The sequence below is a fragment of the Triplophysa rosa genome, linkage group LG22 (assembly GCF_024868665.1).
Source record: "Triplophysa rosa linkage group LG22, Trosa_1v2, whole genome shotgun sequence".
NCBI classification, from domain to species: Eukaryota; Metazoa; Chordata; class Actinopteri; order Cypriniformes; family Nemacheilidae; genus Triplophysa; species Triplophysa rosa.
This window is the reverse complement of record NC_079911.1, coordinates 2,871,660-2,894,929: the sequence shown is the minus strand read 5'-3', so window position 1 is coordinate 2,894,929 and position 23,270 is coordinate 2,871,660. Positions and strand designations below refer to the sequence as shown.

Genomic DNA, 23,270 nt, shown 5'->3' with positions numbered 1-23,270 from the left:
GAACAACAGAAATCTGCCCCAGAAGAACAATCAGTCTGGTTGCAGCATGGAGGTATATGCTCGCCAGATGGTCTATGGCAAGCGCCAGACGGACGTCCGGCATTGCCTGTCTCTCTGACCGGTTCAATCTTGACTCAAGCCCATGGGGTAAGCCATGTAAGTGACATGCAAATGATGAGAGCTCTCGAATATTGGTGGCATCCATTTTTGCAATCCATGGTGTCAGGTCATGTGACAAGCTGTTGTATCTGTCAGGAACACAATGTGAAACCCAGCATCAAGCCTAAAAAAGGTTCTTTTCCATTAACATCTGGTCCAGGGGAAGAAATTGTGATTGACTTCACAGATATGATTGCACGGGTGCATGGCAAACGCTATGTTTTGGTGATTGTTGATTATTTCACTGGTTGGCCAGAAGCATATCCTGTCGGCCGAGAGGATAGTACGGCTGTGATAAAGTGCTTAATCAATCAATACATACCACACGATGGGTTCCCACGTCGTATCAGATCCGATAACGGTAGCCATTTTAAAAATGAACATCTGAAAGTGGTTGAACAGGCTCTAGGCCTCACACATGCGTATGGTGCCGTTTACCATGCGGCCAGCCAAGGTAAGGTTCAACGCCTTAACCTGACGATTAAACTGAAATTGGCTAAAATCTGTGCACAGACTAAATTGAACTGGCTGTCAGCTTTACCCATTGCTCTCATGTCTATTCGTTCTTCTGTCAACAGGATCTCAGGCTTTACACCTTTTGAATTGCTAACAGGTCGTCAATTTCCAGGCCCAACCACGGCGTTAAGAGAGGACAGCGTGCAGCCATTGTCACATACTGTGTATTTTGATAAACTAACCGCTCTGATTCAAACCTTTTCCCATCAGGTAACCCCTGTTCCAGCTGAACCACTCAACCCAGTCACAGCTGACTGGGTAAGGATCAGGACTTTCCGTAGAAAGTGGAGTGAACCACGTTGGTCTCAACCTCTACGTGTAACAGCTCGCACGTCCCATTGTGTGCAACTACAAGGAAAGGGAGATACTTGGTTCCATTTAACATCCTGTGTAGCTTGTGACCCCACTTCTAGGTCTCTTGCTGACACTGGTTTGGACCTGAGGACTCAGGTCCAAGAGAGGGAGGATACACAGAGTCACGGTAAAACAGACACTGAAATTGCCACTGGACAACACCAACAGCTCCAAATTATACACAAAACAGGCGATATTTTCACAAGCCCACACACAGAACCATTGGCCCATTGTGTAAGTGCTGACTGTGCATACGGAGCAGGTATAGCTAAACAGTTCAAACGGCGATATGGTACAGAGAAAGTAATTGATCAAAACAAACAACGAGGTGAATGTGCAGTAACTAAAGAAGAAGATGGCAGAATTATTTTTCACCTAATAACTAAAGAACAATGTACTCATTTACCAACATATGACTGTTTCACAGAAAGCCTAAAACACATGAGAGGTTGGTGTGTGGCTAATAGAGTAAAAAGAGTCTCAGTACCCCGGCTGGGGTGTGGTCTAGATAAACTAGACTTCAAGAAAGTGCAAAAGATTCTGAGTGAAGTGTTCACGGACGTGGACATACAAATAACCATTTATTCCTTATAATCAAGTTTTCATTATTGTGTGATTTTGAGTGTTTTTCAATGTTTTTCAATTTCAGGTTTAAAAAGTGTACTTTTAAGAGTGTTTTTATAAGTAGTAAGGTATTAAGGGTTTAGGAAGGGTTGATTTTGTAAAGATAACAAGACATTACTAGAGAGGGTGAATACGACAGCAACAAGATGAAGCTGTGGGAAAATTGGAAGTTGTTGTGGATGTTTAGGACAGCTATTGAAAAGAAAGAATCTCCACCCCCATACAGTATGCCTTTGTTATCAAGTGATCTAGCAGAAAATGAAGGAGAAGATGATGTGTGACCTCTTACGAGGTCAAGAGAGGGAATTGTGGAAATATTATTCAGTTAGAAGTATGATTTAATTACCAATATAATCAATAAGTGTTTTCTTTCATTAAATCATTAAGCTGTGTGCTTTTATCATGTGCTTGCTATTTTTACTCAGAGTGAAACCACAAAAGAGGAACTCACAAAGAGCTGCATGAATAAAAAACAGGATGTGGGTTAAACTGACAGAACATTTAGTTCTGCTAGGCTGACAAAGAGTCACACAGAGATGAATTAATCCACTGCATATGTTTTAAGTATAATCATGAGTTTTGATGTGTTTTATTGAATCATAGGATTAAGAAACAACGCTGCTTAATTAAAGCATTAGAGGATTGAGTTTTTTACTGAAAGTATTTTGATATGTTGTCTTGCTACATGAAACTGTCTCTAGGGAACACTTCCTAAAACTAGCAACTGACCGCAGGGTGCAAAAGATGCGTTGCAAAAAACTGTTGTTTTGCAGGAACTAACACAGAAGGAGGAGTCAGAAGATGAGAACGACGTCAAATACTGAATAAATATGTGTGTTTTTAAATAATCTGGGTTGTTGGCTTGTGGTGGAGTGAGGAGATCGTCTGACAACCCAAAGCTTTGTTACTCCTTTTTACATCTGATAATAAACTTCTAATCGATTTTGGAGAACGTCTCTGTGCAAATTTTTGAACATGCAGGACTGCCTCAAAAGCCAACACTAGTCAAACACTGAAACTAGTCACTGTAGCTTGTCAAACACTGAAACGGGTGTCAGGTGTAGCCAGCTTCAGGAATATGGTTTCTGGAAGGCAGAAAAAGTGAAAAGCACTCTGGAGACAAATACAAACAAAATTTTTGGTCTTAAGTGGTGCTTTTATTTTGTTCTTTTTTCTGTTAATTATTAAGAGTTTCAGAAAACATTGTTTGGTCTTATAAGATAAATTAAAAAATGCACTGAAAAGTTATAGATGGTTGATTATTTGTCTAGGTAAGTATACTTTTTTCATAGATTAAAAATAGCTTTTAAAATACGCAAACTGGCAATACTACGTAAATGGGTTCAAAACATCTCCCTTTAAAACGCTATTGGTTTCGACTGCTTAGATAAAGTGTCTGTTAAAGGAATATGACTTGGCCTGAAGAAAAATCAGTCAGAAGAATTTTTTTCACTTTAATCCATGTTCATATGCTGGTTCTTGATGTCTGTGTGTGTCTAGAAAGCGATGGAGTTCAAATTTTTATATGCGTTACATTGATTTAAAATTAATTCACTGTAACTATTAGAGAAACACTATGCTTGAACACTGTAGTGTCACAGGGTTGATTAAGCAAAACCCATGATTATGACAAAAATATGGCAGGACTTTTACTCTTCGGCCCCTGGACTTTCCACCTCTGTTGTTATCACTTCATTATCTCATTAACTTCAACATTCAGTGTCACATTTAGCAGCCTGTAGTATGCACACTAAGCAGTGTTGATTTCATCTGGGCTAACCCATGTGGGGCCTACACGGAACCCTCAGACAAAACCAGCTGAGACCCAGAAGACAGCCCACATCAAACCCATCTGGCCCCATGTGTCTTTGCTGGCTGGGGAAGAGAGACGGCACTGACGCTGCACACATGACGTCACAGACGCGACCGCGACGCACAATGTACTTATAGAAAAATAATTAAAGAAAAATATACAAATAAAACATTTCTTCATTCTTCTCACATGAGTAAAATCTCAAGATAATAACACAACATTTTAAGTGAAATAAAATAAAAACGAACTACACATAATACCCGTTATACTTGGTCGCTCTAAATAAAATTAACAGTGAAAGAAGTCCTTACTTTTGCACACATGACACAGGGCTAGCCGCTCTCGAGAGCCCTTCGTTAAAGTGACCGGGTTGCCAGATCTTTACAGAAAAAATAAGCAAATAAAGACAAGATGAAAATAAACCTTAAAATGCAAATTGTTTGTATATTTAATAAGACCAAAAAAGCTCATTATTCCCACATAGCAAATTTTTGCGGCCCAAATCCGGCCCACACCTTACTCCCCACACCACCTCATCTGGACCACATACCGCGTGGAATGATGGCACTTGGGTGGTCAGCTCCTGTTTGCCAGGTTTGGGCCACAAGCAAGCCAAAGCAATGCCCCATGTCAGCCAAAAACAAAACAAATAAAGCAGAACTGACCCAAATTTAATAAACAGTTCATTTCAATTCTGGCCCAGATTTCTCCTAAAACCAACACCTTTCTGTGCTCCTGTTTGACAGAATTTGTATTGAGTTTCATTATTATTATAGTGATGATTGAGTCATTAGTGATGAACATTGCTGTTAACAAGCAGAATCACTGCAGAAAATATAAAAAACTACAAAAAAATAATTACTCAGAGAAACACCAACTACAACCTGAAACACAACCTAGGTAACAAAAGTTTGTTATAAGAACGTTCCTTAGAGGTTTTTCACGTTTTAAAATATTCAAAATGTCAGTTTTTTATGTTTGAAGAACGTTCCCAGGTGACAAAAGTCACCATCATGGTGATCAGTGTTTCCTTGAGTTGGGCTCTTGACCCTTGACATTTACTCTTTAGATTTGTTGTAACTATGTAGTTTTAAAGTACATTTTTTATGGTAATGCACATGATAATCTAATCAAATGGTGTTGGTTGGTGACCATTGAAATTACTGTCATGTTTAAATTTGATTAGCTGACCTCATTTGGTTTGATTGCTGTGCTGTTGATCCTGAAAGAACATTATAAGATCTGGGAGTTTGTTTGCATTTTGCTGTCTAGAAAGATTTGTGAAAACAGAAGCACGAATTTAGACACACATACATCAAGCATCCGTGTATGAATCTGAACAATGGTGACAATCAGCGAAAACTTCATGTTGCAATGCATGTTGGGTAACATCATAGCACAAAACTCATTCATAATTCCCAGCATGCATTGCAGTTGATCCGTTTAACTAAATTAGTTGGATGATTCTCACCATTTCTGAGATTCAAAATACAATCGAGCTCCCTGATCTTATACTGTTCTTTCAGGATCAGCAGCATAGCGCTCAATCCAAATGCGAGCACTGAAACAAATTACAACATCACAGTGATATCAATGGCTCCATACCAACACCATTTGTTTAGGTTCTCGTTTGCACTGCCATAACAAGTGCACATTACAAGCACGCAGTTTCAGCAGATCAAATAAAGTAATGGTCAAGGGTCAAGATCCCAACTCAAGGAAACACTGATCACCATGATGGTAATATTCTTAAAACATTAAGAGATGTTTTTAAAACGTATTCAAACACATGAAAAACCTCTAAGGAACGTTCTTATAACAAACTTTTGTTAGCTGGGTTGTGTTTCAGGTTGTAGTTGTTGTGTTTCTTTGGGTAAATAAAGTTTTTGTAGTTTTTGTTGATATTTTCTGCAGTGATTCTGTTTGTTAACAGCAGATGTTCATCACTCGTGACTCAATCATCACTATAATAATAATGAAACTCAATACAAATTCTGTCAAACAGGAGCACACAAAGGTGTTGGTTTTAGGAGAAATCTGGGCCAGAATTTAAATGAAGTGTTGATTATATTTGGGTCAGTTCTGCTTTATTTGTTTTGTTTTTGGCTGACATGCGGCATTGCTTTGGCTTGCTTGTGGCCCAAACCTGGCAAACAGGAGCGATCCACCCAAGTGCAATCATTCCATGCCATATGTGGGCCAGATGAGGTGGTATGAGGAGTAAGGTGTGGTCCGGATTTGGGCCGCAACGATTTGCTGGTTTGGTTGCTATCTGGGATGTCTTAAAGATATGCAAATCCGACGTTCCCTTACGTTCTTAAGGTGTAGTCTCTTACAGCTCTCCAAGCATCAACCCAGGGGAGAACAACTGACGCGTGCCTAAAAATCCCCAGGCCATTAACAACCCCCGCCCACTTAAAGGGAGTGTACGCTATTCACTACTTTCCATCACATACATTTCATCCTTAAAGTGTGCCTATGCTCAAAAGTTTTCAGATGTATATAACCATGCGTATGCCAGAACATGTGCATAATTCTCTTTATAAATCTCTTTAAAAAAAAGACATGTATCCCCACCCTGGTATATCCATATATGGAGCTTACAATGCCTAAGTTAACTACGCATAATGTCATATGTATGGAATTATTTTTGTGCCAATAAAGTCCCGCCCACACATGAGATTGTGAGATGTGGTTGCCAGTAAACTACTGTAAAAATACGGAAACATCCTGTTTTTATTCGTCCAATCAATTCACAGCGGAAAAACATGAGCCACAACCACTCTTCATCATGGAAATATGTCAAAATACTGAAGACGATCACCACTTTTGCTTCACAGGGACTGCAGCATAACACCCATGACTTGATGTTTTATTGTTGTTTAAAGTCACCGTTATTGTGATCAGTGTTTGCTTTAGTCAGGCTCAGTTTTTGTAGCAATTAATATTAAATCATAATATAAAGTTATGCGATTCCTTTGTCTGAGTTCAGACATTTTTGCTGATGTTTGATTAGAGACTTGTTGGGTTTATGTTACAACAGTCTGAATGAGCTTACATTGGAGATCCACATAAAGTTCAAATGTCTGCATTTAATTTTGAATTTCAACAGTGGTGACCAACAAATGAAAAGCTTACTGCCGCAATGCATGTTGGGAGTCATGGATGAGTTTTGTACTTTGATGGTACCCAGAATGCATTGCGTTTATCTAAAGAGGTTTTTTTGGTTGTCACCATTGGTGAGACAAACAGGTTTATTCTTGATGTCTGCTAGTCCATTTTTTTAAGTGCACGATGTGTTGTTAAAGACCGCAAGAATATAGTTTAATTTCATACTGTAACATAAATGAGAATGGCTAAAGCACTTATATCAGTGCTTAAACTCTAAAACTGGCAATGACACTCTCAACAAAAATGACATGAAATAAATTTTGCTTAACTTTTTATCCACCGTTTCCTGTTTCAACACATAGTTATAAAAACCAGTGAAAGTCTTAACATAAGTAGCAAAGGTCCCAACTAAAGCAAACACTCATCACCATAATGGTGACTCAACAAAAACCATCAACATGTAAACTTGTGTTAATTCTCAATAAGAACTTTTGTAGACGTACAACAGAAATGAAGTGACTGTGGTGTCTGTAAGTGAAGGTGCTAATAGTGTTTGTGGACTTGAAAAAAAAACTCCTTGTAAAAACTATGGAATTTCACTGTTCATTTCCCAGAGAATTTTATAGTATTTCTCCATATTTTTACGGTCGTTTTCTGACAACAGGTTTTTCTGTGAAAACTTTCACTGTTAATATCACAGGCAATTTTTACAGTAATATATTGTCAACACTGTCGCCATAGTTACTGTAGGTGTTTTATAGTAAACTACTGCAATGACTGTTTGAAGATGCACCATTAAAATGATTTATTAACTCACTGAAGTCACACAGTCTTACATGAACATCAAGTGAACGCAATAAATCTGTCAAGATCTCACCAGAGGAGAATTCAACACAAACATCATTAACACCTTCACTTATTACAAACACCACTCTCACTTTATTTCTGTCATCTGTGTGAGATCTTATTGAGATTTAACTCTAGTTCATTATAGTGCTTTCATTATGTTTTAAGTAGGGCTGTCAACGCCTTAACGCATGCGATTAATTTTTTCAAATTAACGCGTGAGAAAATATTTATCGCAATTAACGCAGCATCCGTTTGTTTTGACATCCTTTGTCTAGCGTTACATTATGCAATCACGCTCTTATTCGTGTACAGGCTTTTAAACCACTTAAGCGCGATTTGAAACAGTTGCTTCAATGCGTTCAATGAAGATAGACAGCTTCTAAACTGTGGGACGCGGCAAAACGCAACGCGAGGTCCAGTCTGGTGTAAACAGTCACGGGCTGAAGGCTGCATCGGTGAATCTCTGTCAGACAGCGCATCCGTGTTAAGTTCTCTTTCGTGCTTGAATGGATAAAACCACACAAGATTATGTCAGAAAGCCCGTTTTGTCTAGCATTTTCTTAAGCAAGACCTCAAAGTGTAAAATAAAATCTTAAATGAATGCAAAGAGTTGTGAAAATGGGAGTTCGGTGACGGTCAGATCTGCGTACTGAGACAGCTCTTAAAGGGGCCGCGTTCTTAAACGTGCTGCTGTGACTCCTGTCACTAATGTTAATCAAAGAACAAAATAAAAGAAGAAATCAATGTGATTTTATAGCTTTACTGAGAATTCTTCTGCATTTAATTTATAATTTAGCATTAAAGACTGTAAAGTGTCCTTCAATTTCCTACATGAGCTCTCAATTATGCTGTTGAATGGCTATAATTCAATGTACTTATAGAAAAATAATTAAAGAAAAATATACAAATAAAACATTTCTTCATTCTTCTCACATGAGTAAAATCTCAAGATAATAACACAACATTTTAAGTGAAATAAAATAAAAACGAACTACACATAATACCCGTTATACTTGGTCGCTCTAAATAAAAGTAACAGTGAAAGAAGTCCTTACTTTTGCACACATGACACAGGGCTAGCCGCTCTCGAGAGCCCTTCGATAAAGTGACCGGGTTGCCAGATCTTTACAGAAAAAATAAGCAAATAAAGACAAGATGAAAATAAACCTTAAAATGCAAATTGTTTGTATATTTAATAAGACCAAAAAAGCTCATTATTCCCACATAGCAAATTTTTGCGGCCCAAATCCGGCCCACACCTTACTCCCCACACCACCTCATCTGGACCACATACCGCGTGGAATGATGGCACTTGGGTGGTCAGCTCCTGTTTGCCAGGTTTGGGCCACAAGCAAGCCAAAGCAATGCCCCATGTCAGCCAAAAACAAAACAAATAAAGCAGAACTGACCCAAATTTAATAAACAGTTCATTTCAATTCTGGCCCAGATTTCTCCTAAAACCAACACCTTTCTGTGCTCCTGTTTGACAGAATTTGTATTGAGTTTCATTATTATTATAGTGATGATTGAGTCATTAGTGATGAACATCTGCTGTTAACAAGCAGAATCACTGCAGAAAATATAAAAAACTACAAAAAAATAATTACTCAGAGAAACACAACAACTACAACCTGAAACACAACCTAGGTAACAAAAGTTTGTTATAAGAACGTTCCTTAGAGGTTTTTCACGTTTTAAAATATTCAAAATGTCAGTTTTTTATGTTTGAAGAACGTTCCCAGGTGACAAAAGTCACCATCATGGTGATCAGTGTTTCCTTGAGTTGGGCTCTTGACCCTTGACATTTACTCTTTAGATTTGTTGTAACTATGTAGTTTTAAAGTACATTTTTTATGGTAATGCACATGATAATCTAATCAAATGGTGTTGGTTGGTGACCATTGAAATTACTGTCATGTTTAAATTTGATTAGCTGACCTCATTTGGTTTGATTGCTGTGCTGTTGATCCTGAAAGAACATTATAAGATCTGGGAGTTTGTTTGCATTTTGCTGTCTAGAAAGATTTGTGAAAACAGAAGCACGAATTTAGACACACATACATCAAGCATCCGTGTATGAATCTGAACAATGGTGACAATCAGCGAAAACTTCATGTTGCAATGCATGTTGGGTAACATCATAGCACAAAACTCATTCATAATTCCCAGCATGCATTGCAGTTGATCCGTTTAACTAAATTAGTTGGATGATTCTCACCATTTCTGAGATTCAAAATACAATCGAGCTCCCTGATCTTATACTGTTCTTTCAGGATCAGCAGCATAGCGCTCAATCCAAATGCGAGCACTGAAACAAATTACAACATCACAGTGATATCAATGGCTCCATACCAACACCATTTGTTTAGGTTCTCGTTTGCACTGCCATAACAAGTGCACATTACAAGCACGCAGTTTCAGCAGATCAAATAAAGTAATGGTCAAGGGTCAAGATCCCAACTCAAGGAAACACTGATCACCATGATGGTAATATTCTTAAAACATTAAGAGATGTTTTTAAAACGTATTCAAACACATGAAAAACCTCTAAGGAACGTTCTTATAACAAACTTTTGTTAGCTGGGTTGTGTTTCAGGTTGTAGTTGTTGTGTTTCTTTGGGTAAATAAAGTTTTTGTAGTTTTTGTTGATATTTTCTGCAGTGATTCTGTTTGTTAACAGCAGATGTTCATCACTCGTGACTCAATCATCACTATAATAATAATGAAACTCAATACAAATTCTGTCAAACAGGAGCACACAAAGGTGTTGGTTTTAGGAGAAATCTGGGCCAGAATTTAAATGAAGTGTTGATTATATTTGGGTCAGTTCTGCTTTATTTGTTTTGTTTTTGGCTGACATGCGGCATTGCTTTGGCTTGCTTGTGGCCCAAACCTGGCAAACAGGAGCGATCCACCCAAGTGCAATCATTCCATGCCATATGTGGGCCAGATGAGGTGGTATGAGGAGTAAGGTGTGGTCCGGATTTGGGCCGCAACGATTTGCTGGTTTGGTTGCTATCTGGGATGTCTTAAAGATATGCAAATCCGACGTTCCCTTACGTTCTTAAGGTGTAGTCTCTTACAGCTCTCCAAGCATCAACCCAGGGGAGAACAACTGACGCGTGCCTAAAAATCCCCAGGCCATTAACAACCCCCGCCCACTTAAAGGGAGTGTACGCTATTCACTACTTTCCATCACATACATTTCATCCTTAAAGTGTGCCTATGCTCAAAAGTTTTCAGATGTATATAACCATGCGTATGCCAGAACATGTGCATAATTCTCTTTATAAATCTCTTTAAAAAAAAGACATGTATCCCCACCCTGGTATATCCATATATGGAGCTTACAATGCCTAAGTTAACTACGCATAATGTCATATGTATGGAATTATTTTTGTGCCAATAAAGTCCCGCCCACACATGAGATTGTGAGATGTGGTTGCCAGTAAACTACTGTAAAAATACGGAAACATCCTGTTTTTATTCGTCCAATCAATTCACAGCGGAAAAACATGAGCCACAACCACTCTTCATCATGGAAATATGTCAAAATACTGAAGACGATCACCACTTTTGCTTCACAGGGACTGCAGCATAACACCCATGACTTGATGTTTTATTGTTGTTTAAAGTCACCGTTATTGTGATCAGTGTTTGCTTTAGTCAGGCTCAGTTTTTGTAGCAATTAATATTAAATCATAATATAAAGTTATGCGATTCCTTTGTCTGAGTTCAGACATTTTTGCTGATGTTTGATTAGAGACTTGTTGGGTTTATGTTACAACAGTCTGAATGAGCTTACATTGGAGATCCACATAAAGTTCAAATGTCTGCATTTAATTTTGAATTTCAACAGTGGTGACCAACAAATGAAAAGCTTACTGCCGCAATGCATGTTGGGAGTCATGGATGAGTTTTGTACTTTGATGGTACCCAGAATGCATTGCGTTTATCTAAAGAGGTTTTTTTGGTTGTCACCATTGGTGAGACAAACAGGTTTATTCTTGATGTCTGCTAGTCCATTTTTTTAAGTGCACGATGTGTTGTTAAAGACCGCAAGAATATAGTTTAATTTCATACTGTAACATAAATGAGAATGGCTAAAGCACTTATATCAGTGCTTAAACTCTAAAACTGGCAATGACACTCTCAACAAAAATGACATGAAATAAATTTTGCTTAACTTTTTATCCACCGTTTCCTGTTTCAACACAGAGTTATAAAAACCAGTGAAAGTCTTAACATAAGTAGCAAAGGTCCCAACTAAAGCAAACACTCATCACCATAATGGTGACTCAACAAAAACCATCAACATGTAAACTTGTGTTAATTCTCAATAAGAACTTTTGTAGACGTACAACAGAAATGAAGTGACTGTGGTGTCTGTAAGTGAAGGTGCTAATAGTGTTTGTGGACTTGAAAAAAAAACTCCTTGTAAAAACTATGGAATTTCACTGTTCATTTCCCAGAGAATTTTATAGTATTTCTCCATATTTTTACGGTCGTTTTCTGACAACAGGTTTTTCTGTGAAAACTTTCACTGTTAATATCACAGGCAATTTTTACAGTAATATATTGTCAACACTGTCGCCATAGTTACTGTAGGTGTTTTATAGTAAACTACTGCAATGACTGTTTGAAGATGCACCATTAAAATGATTTATTAACTCACTGAAGTCACACAGTCTTACATGAACATCAAGTGAACGCAATAAATCTGTCAAGATCTCACCAGAGGAGAATTCAACACAAACATCATTAACACCTTCACTTATTACAAACACCACTCTCACTTTATTTCTGTCATCTGTGTGAGATCTTATTGAGATTTAACTCTAGTTCATTATAGTGCTTTCATTATGTTTTAAGTAGGGCTGTCAACGTTAACGCGTTAACGCATGCGATTAATTTTTTCAAATTAACGCGTGAGAAAATATTTATCGCAATTAACGCAGCATCCGTTTGTTTTGACATCCTTTGTCTAGCGTTACATTATGTAATCACGCTCTTATTCATGTACAGGCTTTTAAACCACTTAAGCGCGATTTGAAACAGTTGCTTTGAGCGTTCAATGAAGATAGACAGCTTCTAAACTGTGGGACGCGGCAAAACGCAACGCAGAGGTCCAGTCTGGTGTAAACAGTCACGGGCTGAAGGCTGCGTCGGTGAATCTCTGTCAGACAGCGCATCCGTGTTAAGTTCTCTTTCGTGCTTGAATGGATAAAACCACACAAGATTATGTCAGAAAGCCCGTTTAGTCTAGTATTTTCTTAAGCACAGACTTCAAAGTGTAAAATAAAATCTTAAATGAATGCAAAGAGTTGTGAAAATGGGAGTGCGGTGACGGTCAGATCTGCGTATCTGAGACAGCTCTTAAAGGGGCCGACGCTCTTAAACGTGCTGCTGTGACTCCTGTCACTAATGTTAATCAAAGAACAAAATAAAAGAAGAAATCAATGTGATTTTGTAGCTTTAATGAGAATTCTTCTGCATTTAATTTATAATTTAGCATTAAAGACTGTAAAGTGTCCTTCAATTTCTGTATATTTCCTACATGAGTTCTCAGTTATACTGTTGAATGGCTATAATTCATGTTAAAATAATCAATTTAATAGAGACATCAGTTACAATACTAATATCAAAATGTTAGCTTTCATAAAATGATGCTGTTAAAGAAATATGTTGTTTCTACATCAATTTGAAGATTAAATGTGAAATTATTCAAATGTAAAGTATATTTTAAAATATTATTGTTATGTGCGATTAATCGTGATTAATCACAGAAAAAATGTGTGATTAATCCGATTAATTTTTTTAATCGATTGACAGCACTAGTTTTAAGTCACCATTAGGGTGATCAGTGATTGCTTTAGTTGGACTCTTGACTTTCTTTTGTATTGGTTCAATTTTCTTTTCATCAACTCTGGTATAAATGTTAATATTATGGTTATTGGAATGAATTTAATTTCTTCATGACACTTTTCCCACATCTGCAAACCATTCTTGACTAATCATCAACAAAATTGACAACAAGCACGTCAAGTGAACATGTGATTCATGCTCTGTTGTTATAAACACGGTATGAGTAATATTTGTGTGTTTATTCCCCCAAACATGTTCCATCTGTCATGTATGTGGTCCTAACAGGAATTTTAATAGCTTTGATTTGAACAAATGTTTGTGTGTGTGTGTTTAATTGTACTCACTTGGAGAAGTGTGGATGACAGCAGTGGATCTGATGGACGTCTGGATCAGTCTGACAGAGAGAGACTCGTCTGCTGCTTTAAATACAACTGCACACACACAAAACACACCCACAAACCTTGAGTAATTGGTAAATGGGCAAATGTTTGTTGTAAAGGGTAGGACTTGGGCATGAGGGCACATGTAGTGGTATGTGTGTACAGTATCTGTGCCAAGCACGTACAACTCCTGTATGAACAGGTTAGATAACCATGCAAGAATGAGTGAAGAATGAATAATATCAGTCATTGTGTTCACACAACTTTCTTTAAAACATAAGACTGCCATGAAACATACAGTTAAGGATTGTAAAATGTTTTGTTACAGTGTATACATACACATGTNTAAGAAGTGTGATTTAGATTATCAATATAACCCAAGAGTGTTTTCTTTCTTAAGAGTTATTATGCTGTGTGCTTGCTATTTTACTCAGTGGAAAAAACTGTGATAAAGATAAACCACAAAAGAGGAACAAGCTCTGTATGTACGTGCAGAGTGAAAAGAGGAACAAGCTTTGTGTGTGCGTGCAGAAACAGTGTTCTAAGTTTAACTAACAACACACACACTCAAAGAGTCTCATAGGGAAGGAATGTTATGAATTAATCCAATGCATATGTTTTAAGTATAATCATGAGTTTTGATGTGTCTTATTGAATCATAGGATTAAGAAACAATGCTGCATAATTAAAGCATTAGATGATTGAGTTTTTTACTGAAAGTATTTTTACATGTTGTTTTGCGATATGAAACTGTCTCTAGACAACACTTCCTCAAATTAGCAACTGACCGCAGGTTGCAAAACATGTGTTGTGCAAAATGTTGTTTTGCAGATATACGTGGTGCACGCTGATGGTGGAAAGGGGGCAGCACTCCTTAAAAGGCTAAAGAACAGAAGATGAGAAACGACGTCACATACCATATAAATATATGTGTTTTGAATGATTTGGGTGGTTGGCTTATGGTGGAGTGAGGAGGTCGTCTGACAACCCAAAGCTTTGTTACCCCTTTTTACATCTGATAATAAACTTCTAATTGATTTTGGAGAACGTCTCTGTACAAATTTTTGAACATGCAGGACTGCCTCAAAAGTCCAACAATTGGTGACCCGTGACGTGATTTGTCAAGAGACGAGGGCACATTTGCCATTTTCGTTGGGAAAAACGGAACGAATTCAGGTTCAACACATAGGTCGCGACCGTGAAAGATAAAAAAAGGTAAGCAGAAGCCTGTTTAATCAAAATTCTGCTATTGAACATACCTAAATTGTTGTGTTGAATTTGATGAACATTCCGCATGAGTAAAAGTAAAGTATAAGAGAAGTTTTGAGAAATCAGATTTAAAAAGAAAATACTGTAAGACGTTGCGTCAATAAGAAAATTGAGACGTTGCGTCACACAAGGAAATTGTGAAGCTTTCTGTTACTTCCGTGCGTTCAACCCATAAATTTGTCAAGGTTTGAGCCTTTGGTTGACAGAAACCATAAATTCGGTCGGTTGAGTCCCCTGTTGAACAATACCTATAATTCTGTCCAGTTTGATCCTGTTGAAAACACCATAAAATCTGTCGGGTTTAGTCCCTTAGGTTGACAATACCATTAAAGTTCTGTCATCGTTGAGTCCTTTGTTAAGAAACCAATAATAGTCGTCGGTTAGTCCATTTGAAAAATACATAAAATCTGCAGGTGATTCATTGGTCTGAAGAAACCATAAATTCTGCTCGGGTCTTGAGAGTTCCTTGGTGTGAAACTAATACCAACCATTCTGTCAGTTTGCAAGTCTTTGTTGAATCCGAAAACCATAAATTCTGTTGGGTTAGAGTCCCTTAGTTGAAGAAACCATAAATTCTGTTGGGTTAGAGTCCAGTGGTTGAAACAAACCATAAATTCTGTTGGGTTAGAGTCCCGTGGTTGAGACAAACCATAAATTCTGTTGGGTTAGAGTCCCTTGAGTCGGCAAACTCATAAAGGAATATTAAAAAACGGCCAGTTATATGTTTGAATGTTGTGAGAAAGTGAATGCAATTGCTGTGTGAAAACTGATTTAATCGTGTGAAAAATATATACTGTATAATTTCACAAACAGTGAATAGAATTTGTGTATAAAATGGCTGAATTTCAGAAAGAATGTGATGAATACGGATGTCCGCCAGTGTTGCTGCAGTGGCAAAAGGTTACAGATATGCTGTTGGCACAGACAGAACCACACGATAAGAAACTGAGACAGAAAGAAATAGACAAATGCTGGGTAGCATTATGTGATGATTTTGGATGGGAAAATGCAGAAGAAGTGAGAATGCCTCTAGCACCGAGAGTTAGAGAAATGGAAAAGAAAGCACATAGTAAGTTACGGAGACATGTTGAAGAGAAAGATAAGGTCAAGTGGTATAATGCAGGAAAGCATAGTAGCGAGGAAGATAATCTTAAAAAGAAATTGAGGATGTGGACTAGAGTAGCTTTAACAACTACAGCACTCAGCTCGCAGAAAGTACAGAGTAGAGAGAAAAAAGCGGAAGTGAACAGTTCAGCAGCCACAGAAAGAAAGAAAGAAAATACAGGAAGCGCTCAGAAAAGCCCACGTTCCAGCTCCGCCACATCTCAGATAAAACCGTCCCATTATATATACTCAGCCATCCTAAGCCAACCACAGTGAAAGACATGTTGTCATTTTTAGGCCTCACAGGATTCAGTAGGCACTATATTCCTATGTATGTTTCACTGACCAAACCACTCAGACAGTTGATCAAAGAGCATGGCATGAAAAATCTGAAAGCAGAACTTCAGTGGACACAAGAGGCTGAACGGACGTTCATTGACCTCAAGACACAGCTAGCTCATGCCGCACACCTGAATTGTGCCAATTATGAGTTACCTTTTTTCCTGGATGCCTCAGAATCTGGCTCCAGCGCACATGGTGTCCTGTTTCAGAAAGACCAGGGCAGAAGAAAAGTGTTGATGTATGCGAGTGTGTTGTTAGACTGTGTAGAACAAAGACAACCACTTTGTTCTCGATTTGCAGCGGGTTTAGCTAAAGTTGTGCATAAAACATCACACATTGTAATGGGCCACCCACTGACAATACTCACCACACACTCCATCATGTCATTCGTAAATTCAGCATCATTCACATTTTCACCACTGAGACAGAGAAGAATAGCTAAGATTTTGACCAGTCCCAATTTCACATACACACATAAAGGCATTAATATGGCTGATCTGATGGGAGATGGACAGCCACATGATTGTGCACCCATCACCGAGAGAGCATCCAAAGTAAGAGAAGATCTGTCTGCGGTGCCATTGACAACCCCACCGCCAGTTATGACATTGTTCACAGATGGTTGTTGTTTCAGAGCAGAGGATGGGAGCCTGAAGGCAGCCTATGCAGTAGTTGAACAAGTGGGAAGCTCATTAGTGACAAGGAATGCAGGGAAGTTAGAAGGAAAACAGTCAGCACAGAGAGCAGAGATGATAGCAGTGACAAGAGCCCTGTACTACGCTGGTGAGACCCGTGTGAACATATATTCCGATTCAGCATATGTTGTAACAGCTGTCCACGTGGAATTGCCCTTATGGCAGAGGTGTGGTTTTATCACATCCTCAGGTCGACCAATCACGCATGCATGCGAAGCCAGAGACCTTTTAGAGGCTCTGATGATACCCAAAGAGGTAGCAGTTATTAAATGTCCAGGACATTCCAAAAATGATTCCCCTATCACTGATGGAAACAATGCAGCTGATCTAGCTGCCAAAACTGAAGCTGGCTATGTTGCAACTCAGCAGGTGGTAAGATCAGATAGAGCCTGTAGTGATCTTTTGCCTCGTTTCACTCGAGAATATTTGGTCAAAGAACAACAGAAATCTGCCCCTGAAGAACAATCAGTCTGGTCACAGCATGGAGGCATCTGTGCTAGTGATGGTCTATGGCAAGCGCCAGACGGACGCCCGGCATTGCCTGTCTCTCTGACCGGTTCAATGTTAACACAAGCCCATGGGGTAAGCCATGTCAGTGACAAACAAATGATGAGAGCTCTCGAACATTGGTGGCATCCATTTTTGCAATCCATGGTGTCAGGTCATGTGACGAGTTGTTGTATCTGTCAGGAACACAATGTAAAACCTAGCATCAAACCCAAACGGGGGTGTTTCCCTTTGACATCTGGTCCAGGGGAAGAAATTGTGATTGACTTCACAGACATGATTACACGAGTACATGGCAAACGCTATGTTTTGGTGATTGTTGATTATTTCACTGGTTGGCCAGAAGCATATCCTGTCGGCCGAGAGGACAGTACGGCCGTAATAAAGTGTCTAATCAACCATTACATTCCACACTATGGGTTCCCACGACGTATCAGATCTGACAATGCCACCCATTTTAAAAATGAACATTTGAAAATTGTTGAACAGGCTCTAGGCCTAACACATGCGTATGGTACGGTTTACCATGCGGCCAGCCAAGGTAAGGTTGAACGTTTAAACCTGACAATTAAACTAAAATTGGCTAAAATCTGTGCACAGACTAAATTGAACTGGCTGTCAGCTTTACCCATTGCTCTCATGTCTATTCGTTCTTCTGTCAACAGGATCTCAGGCTTTACACCTTTTGAATTGCTTACAGGTCGTCAATTTCCAGGACCAACCACGGCGTTGAGAGAGGACACAGTGCAGCCATTGTCACATACTGTGTATTTTGATAAACTAACAGCTCTGATTCGAACCTTTTCCCATCAGGTAACTCCTGTACCAGCACAACCGGAGGAACTGCCATCTCCAGTCACGACAGACTGGGTCAGGATCAGAACATTCCGTAGAAAGTGGAGTGAACCACGTTGGTCTCAACCTCTACGTGTAACAGCTCGCACCTCACATTGTGTGCAACTCCAAGGCAAAGGAGATACTTGGTTCCATTTAACATCCTGTGTAGCTTGTGACCCCCCTTCTAGGTCTCTTGCTGACACTGGTTTGGACCTGAGGACTCAGGTCCAAGAGAGGGAGGATACAGAGAGTGACGGTAAAACAGACACTGAAATTGCCACTGGACAACACCAACAGCTCCAAATTATACACAAAACAGGCGATATTTTCACAAGCCCACACACAGAACCATTAGCTCATTGTGTAAGTGCTGATTGTGCATACGGGGCAGGTATTGCAAAGCAGTTTAAGGAAAAATTTGGAGTGGAGAAAGTAAGGTGTCAACATAAAAAACCGGGTGAGTGTGCAGTAACCCAGGAAAGAGACAGGACTGTGTTTCACCTAATAACCAAAGAACAATACACTGATTTACCAACATATGATTGTTTCACAGAAAGCCTGAAAAACATGAGAGATTGGTGTGTGGCTAATAGAGTAAGAAGTATCTCAGTACCCCGGCTGGGGTGTGGTCTAGATAAACTAGACTTCAAGAAAGTGCAAAAGATTCTGAGTGAAGTGTTCACGGACGTGAACATACAAATAACCATTTATTCCTTATAATCAAGTTTTCATTATTGTGTGATTTTGAGTGTTTTTCAATGTTTTTCAATTTTCAGGTTTAAAAGTGTATTTTTAAGAGTGTTTTCTTACAAGTTTTAAGGTATTAAGTTTTAAGAAGTGTTGATTTTGAAAAGATAATAAGACATTACTAGAGAGGGTGAATACAACAGCAACAAGATGAAGCTGTGGGAAAATTGGAAATTGTTATGTGTATTAGGAATAATTGCAGGCACCATCGTAGGGATAATTTTTGGAATACAAAAAAGTCAGGAAGGTAATAGCACCACACCGCGAACTAGACATAGAAGGTCAATAACATCAACAGACAAATGCTTACAGAAATATGGTGGAATTGAGCTAAATTATACAAAAGGAAGTAATACATCATATACAGTTGATTTGTGTAGTATTATCCAATGCAACGGGAAGAATAGTTCATGGCGAGGATATGATGTTTACCTGTGTGGGCTGGGATGGCCGGGTAATCATAGATGGTGTCCCACTTGGAACCATGTGTGGCAAGCCACTAATCCAGATTTTCAGGGAACCACAGAAACAAAGACAGGATCTTACACTTTGTGGGCGTGCAGCACAACACGGTGTTCTAAAGTATTACACCCTCAAGCAACACCAACACACCTCACACAAAGCAGTTTGCATCGGAAGGAATGTTCTGGCTGAATTACAAGTCCAATTGCCATATACGTCTATTAGTAACGTCCATGAGCTCTGATGAGATCTTTCAGTAATTGATTCCCATAGGTTCTTCAAGAGCAATGGCATGCACTAATTATAAGCATGTTAGATCGATTGTTCGTTCTATCTTATACCTGAAAGTATTTTTACATGTTGTTTTGCGATATGAAACTGTCTCTAGACGACACTTCCTCTTTATTAGCAACTGACCACACGTTGCAAAACATGTGTCGTGCAAAAGAGATGTTTTGCAGATATGCATGGTGATTGGTGGAGAGAGAGCAGCACTCCTTACAAGGCAGGGGAGGAGTCAGAAGATGCGAACGACGTCACATACCAAATAAATATATGTGTTTTTGAATAATTTGGGTTGTTGGCTTGTGGTGGAGTGAGGAGGTCGTCTGACAACCCAAATCTTTGTTACCCCTTTTTACATCTGATAATAAACTTCTAATCGATTTTGAAGAACGTCTCTGTGCAAATTTTTGAACATGCAGGACTGCCTCAAAATGTCAACTAACCGAGCTAGCAAAGAGCCGGACAGAAATTGCATAATACTAATTAAGACCTAACAATGATAAATAAATAAGATAATAAAAGACAAAGATAATAAAATAAAATAAAATAAATAAATAAACAACAAGCAAATTTGTTGGCATTTGTTGGATCAGTGTGAATTAGACTTTGAATGACTGGATTAACAGCAACGGAAGGACAGGCTTTTAGTAAGCCTCAATACACAGTGTTCAAATGAGTTACCCATACTAATGAATGTTAAGATTGATTGATACCTAAATGTTTTACATGACAAAAAGTTTGACTCCACAATTCAGACAATTTGCTTTTGAAATGCTTTTATTGCTTTGAGACATATTTCAAATTATTGAAGATTAGAGATGGTACAATTTTAAGGTGTACTGTATGCAGAATTCTCATCAGCGGTTTCGAGCACAAATGTAACCCAGTGTGCTAGTACAGGTTTCATCGTTCCAGCAATGGTTATCTGTAGGATAAGATTAAAATTATATTACAAATAAATATAGTTGTCGGAATAATGAAAGGTAAACCCATAAATTAGTTAACGACATTATAATTTGTATATTACATTTAAACAATATGTATTGTTCAAAAGATGTGTCAACAAAACTAGCTACTTTATTATTAAAGCACTGTAAATTGTCAGGATTGTCAGGATTCACAAAACAAAAATAGAATTCTTACTGGAAGTGTTTAGTTCCAGGCAGTGTTCAGTACCATCATTATTGTCAGGTTGTATATCGCACCAGTTGGTGTAGTCAAATGGAGATCCGTCTGTCCACAGCCATTGTTTTTCCTAAAGAATGAGAAGATCCAGTAACATTAAAACTTAATAACATATTAAGAAATTAATGAACCCAGAGAAAATTTGTTTTAAAAAAATCATACATTACAGACTAAACTGACAAATAAGTCTTTTGTAACTGAAAACTGTTTGTATGTAAATGTTTTTAAAGCAGAAATATTTACCATTTCACCATCATGACCTCCAATCCAAACACGTGTGTTAACAGGTACCAGACTAAGGAGAAACTCATTTTGTGCTTTACTGCGCACAGACGCAAGATTTGCATCAAGGCTTTCACAATTTTTCTAAAGAGAGATTTTTGGGGGTCATTCCAAAATCTAACCGTTTTAGCTTAGATACAGAAACGGATTATTCTTGAATCAAATGTTGAGATAAAAGTACCTCTGCTGTGACCCAGTTAACTGCCTCGGGGAAGAACTTGAAGCATTCCACTCCAAAAGGTGTCCATCCAAATTTACAGTCTTCAGCTATACAGTACATGACATATTAGAGATTTACTCGCTGTAACACTCACAGTAACGAAAGGTGTTATTTATTAAAGCTCTGTGATTTATGCTTTAGACTGTAAAATCTCTTCTAATCATGACAATATTGATTCATGTCACATATTTCCTGTTATCACATTAAGAGCACAGAACAGTCTGTCAGAGTTGTTTGACACTTTGTAATTGCATTAATAAATAAATGTGTTGATACCTGCTGCATTCTCCCCAGAAAAGACCAAGAAAAGAAGCACAAGACCTCTCATCACTGCCATGATAAATCTGAAAATGAATAAAAACAGAGATGGAAAAGTGACTCAAATGCAGATTATTTAGTAGTTAATATTAAAGACAAAATCTTCAGTACGTCAGTGGTTTAAACTCACCGCTTTTTGGATTCTTGCTTTCAGAACTTTAATGAGGATTGTGTGAAGCTGTATTCAGAATCCCACTTTTATACCTTTTTCTTCATGATATGTAAACAGTGTGTTACAAGCTTGTATGTTCTACAAATTACTTACTTGGAATTTTAGGTGGTACGCATAGTGTTATATTAAATACTGGACTTGATTGGCTATTACTATTGACTTTACACATTTGCTAATCTGCCTGTTTGCTTACTCTGCCGTTTTAACTGCTCGACATGAAGGCTAATAAAGTCTGTTTCTGCACATTCTGTAGTACTTCATATTACCACTTGTACTCTACTGTTAGTACAAGGCATTTCATATTAACAAAGATGTAAAGGAGCTAGACAAACCAAATACACTGAGATCCTTCCAGTAAAGAATGAATGACTCGGCAAATGGACGTTAATTAAACAAAAAATCAGCTATCCATTCAAAAACATTACAAATTACATCTCCTTAAAAATAAGCGTGCCTTCATGGTGCCATAGAGAACCTTTTCTCGTCTAAATAGGTTCCTAAGAACTTTAACATGACGAAAGACACCTTTTCTGTTTTACAAAAGAGTCCTATTCCGCAAAAAAGATCTTCTTCAGATTATAAAAAGATAAGAAAGAGATAGTTCTTTAAAAAACCTTCGACTGAATGGTTCTTTGTGGCACCAAAATTGGTTCTTATGTGGCATCACTGTCTAGAAACTTTTAAGCTCCTTTATTTTTAATAGTGTATGTACACAAAAAAACAACATTAAGAGTGTCACAAATGAGCAATAACTGAGCTAACAACAGTTCTGAGATCAGTTTTGAGTTGCATTAGTCAAGGTGTTTGGTTTATGTTCTTAGGGTGGTGCAGGGTCCAGTGATGGAGGACATTTAATTTGCCTTTAATGTGCCTCATGACAAACCTCTCAAAGCCACATGGACCTCTTGGGCACAAGCATGATGGTGGTAGTCTTAGGGCATGTGGGACCGATGGCAGTGCTCAAACAGGTGTTCGTAATGTCAGTGAGGACTTCTGCCAGCTGGTCTGCACATCCTCTAAGCACTTTGCCTAGAATGTTTGACTAGATTGGCTGTTAACATTTACACTACAAGTGTACCATTTTGTCTGTTTACTCTGGCATTTTAATTTATTATCTAGGATGAAATATATGAATGAAGTGAATAAAGAATAAAGTGTAATAACATCCGCAATT

The 23,270-nt window shown here is 38.2% G+C and overlaps 1 protein-coding gene across 1 annotated transcript; it reads right to left on the bottom strand.

Annotated features, from left to right (window-relative positions):
- Nucleotides 1–20,752: 20,752 nt before the first annotated feature.
- LOC130545788 (ladderlectin-like) lies at nt 20,753–22,142 on the bottom strand. Its single transcript, XM_057320549.1, has 6 exons — nt 22,055–22,142; nt 21,883–21,950; nt 21,568–21,653; nt 21,348–21,470; nt 21,063–21,174; nt 20,753–20,844 (listed from the first exon to the last, which is right to left on the bottom strand). The coding sequence occupies exons 2-6, from the start codon at nt 21,941–21,943 to the stop codon at nt 20,777–20,779; spliced, it is 450 nt and encodes a 149-aa protein (XP_057176532.1). The 5' UTR covers nt 21,944–21,950; nt 22,055–22,142; the 3' UTR covers nt 20,753–20,776.
- Between the last annotated feature and the right edge of the window lie 1,128 nt (nt 22,143–23,270).

What these genes read in the sequence shown, in the direction of transcription:
- LOC130545788 (XM_057320549.1), bottom strand. Translation starts at nt 21,943, where the DNA reads ATGGCAGTGATGAGAGGTCTTGTGCTTCTTTTCTTGGTCTTTTCTGGG. An exon ending in TTAACTGGGTCACAGCAGAG is followed by an intron (nt 21,471 to 21,567) that starts GTACTTTTATCT and finishes ATCTCTCTTTAG; the next exon opens with AAAAATTGTGAAAGCCTTGA. An exon ending in GAGGTCATGATGGTGAAATG is followed by an intron (nt 21,175 to 21,347) that starts GTAAATATTTCT and finishes CTCATTCTTTAG; the next exon opens with GAAAAACAATGGCTGTGGAC.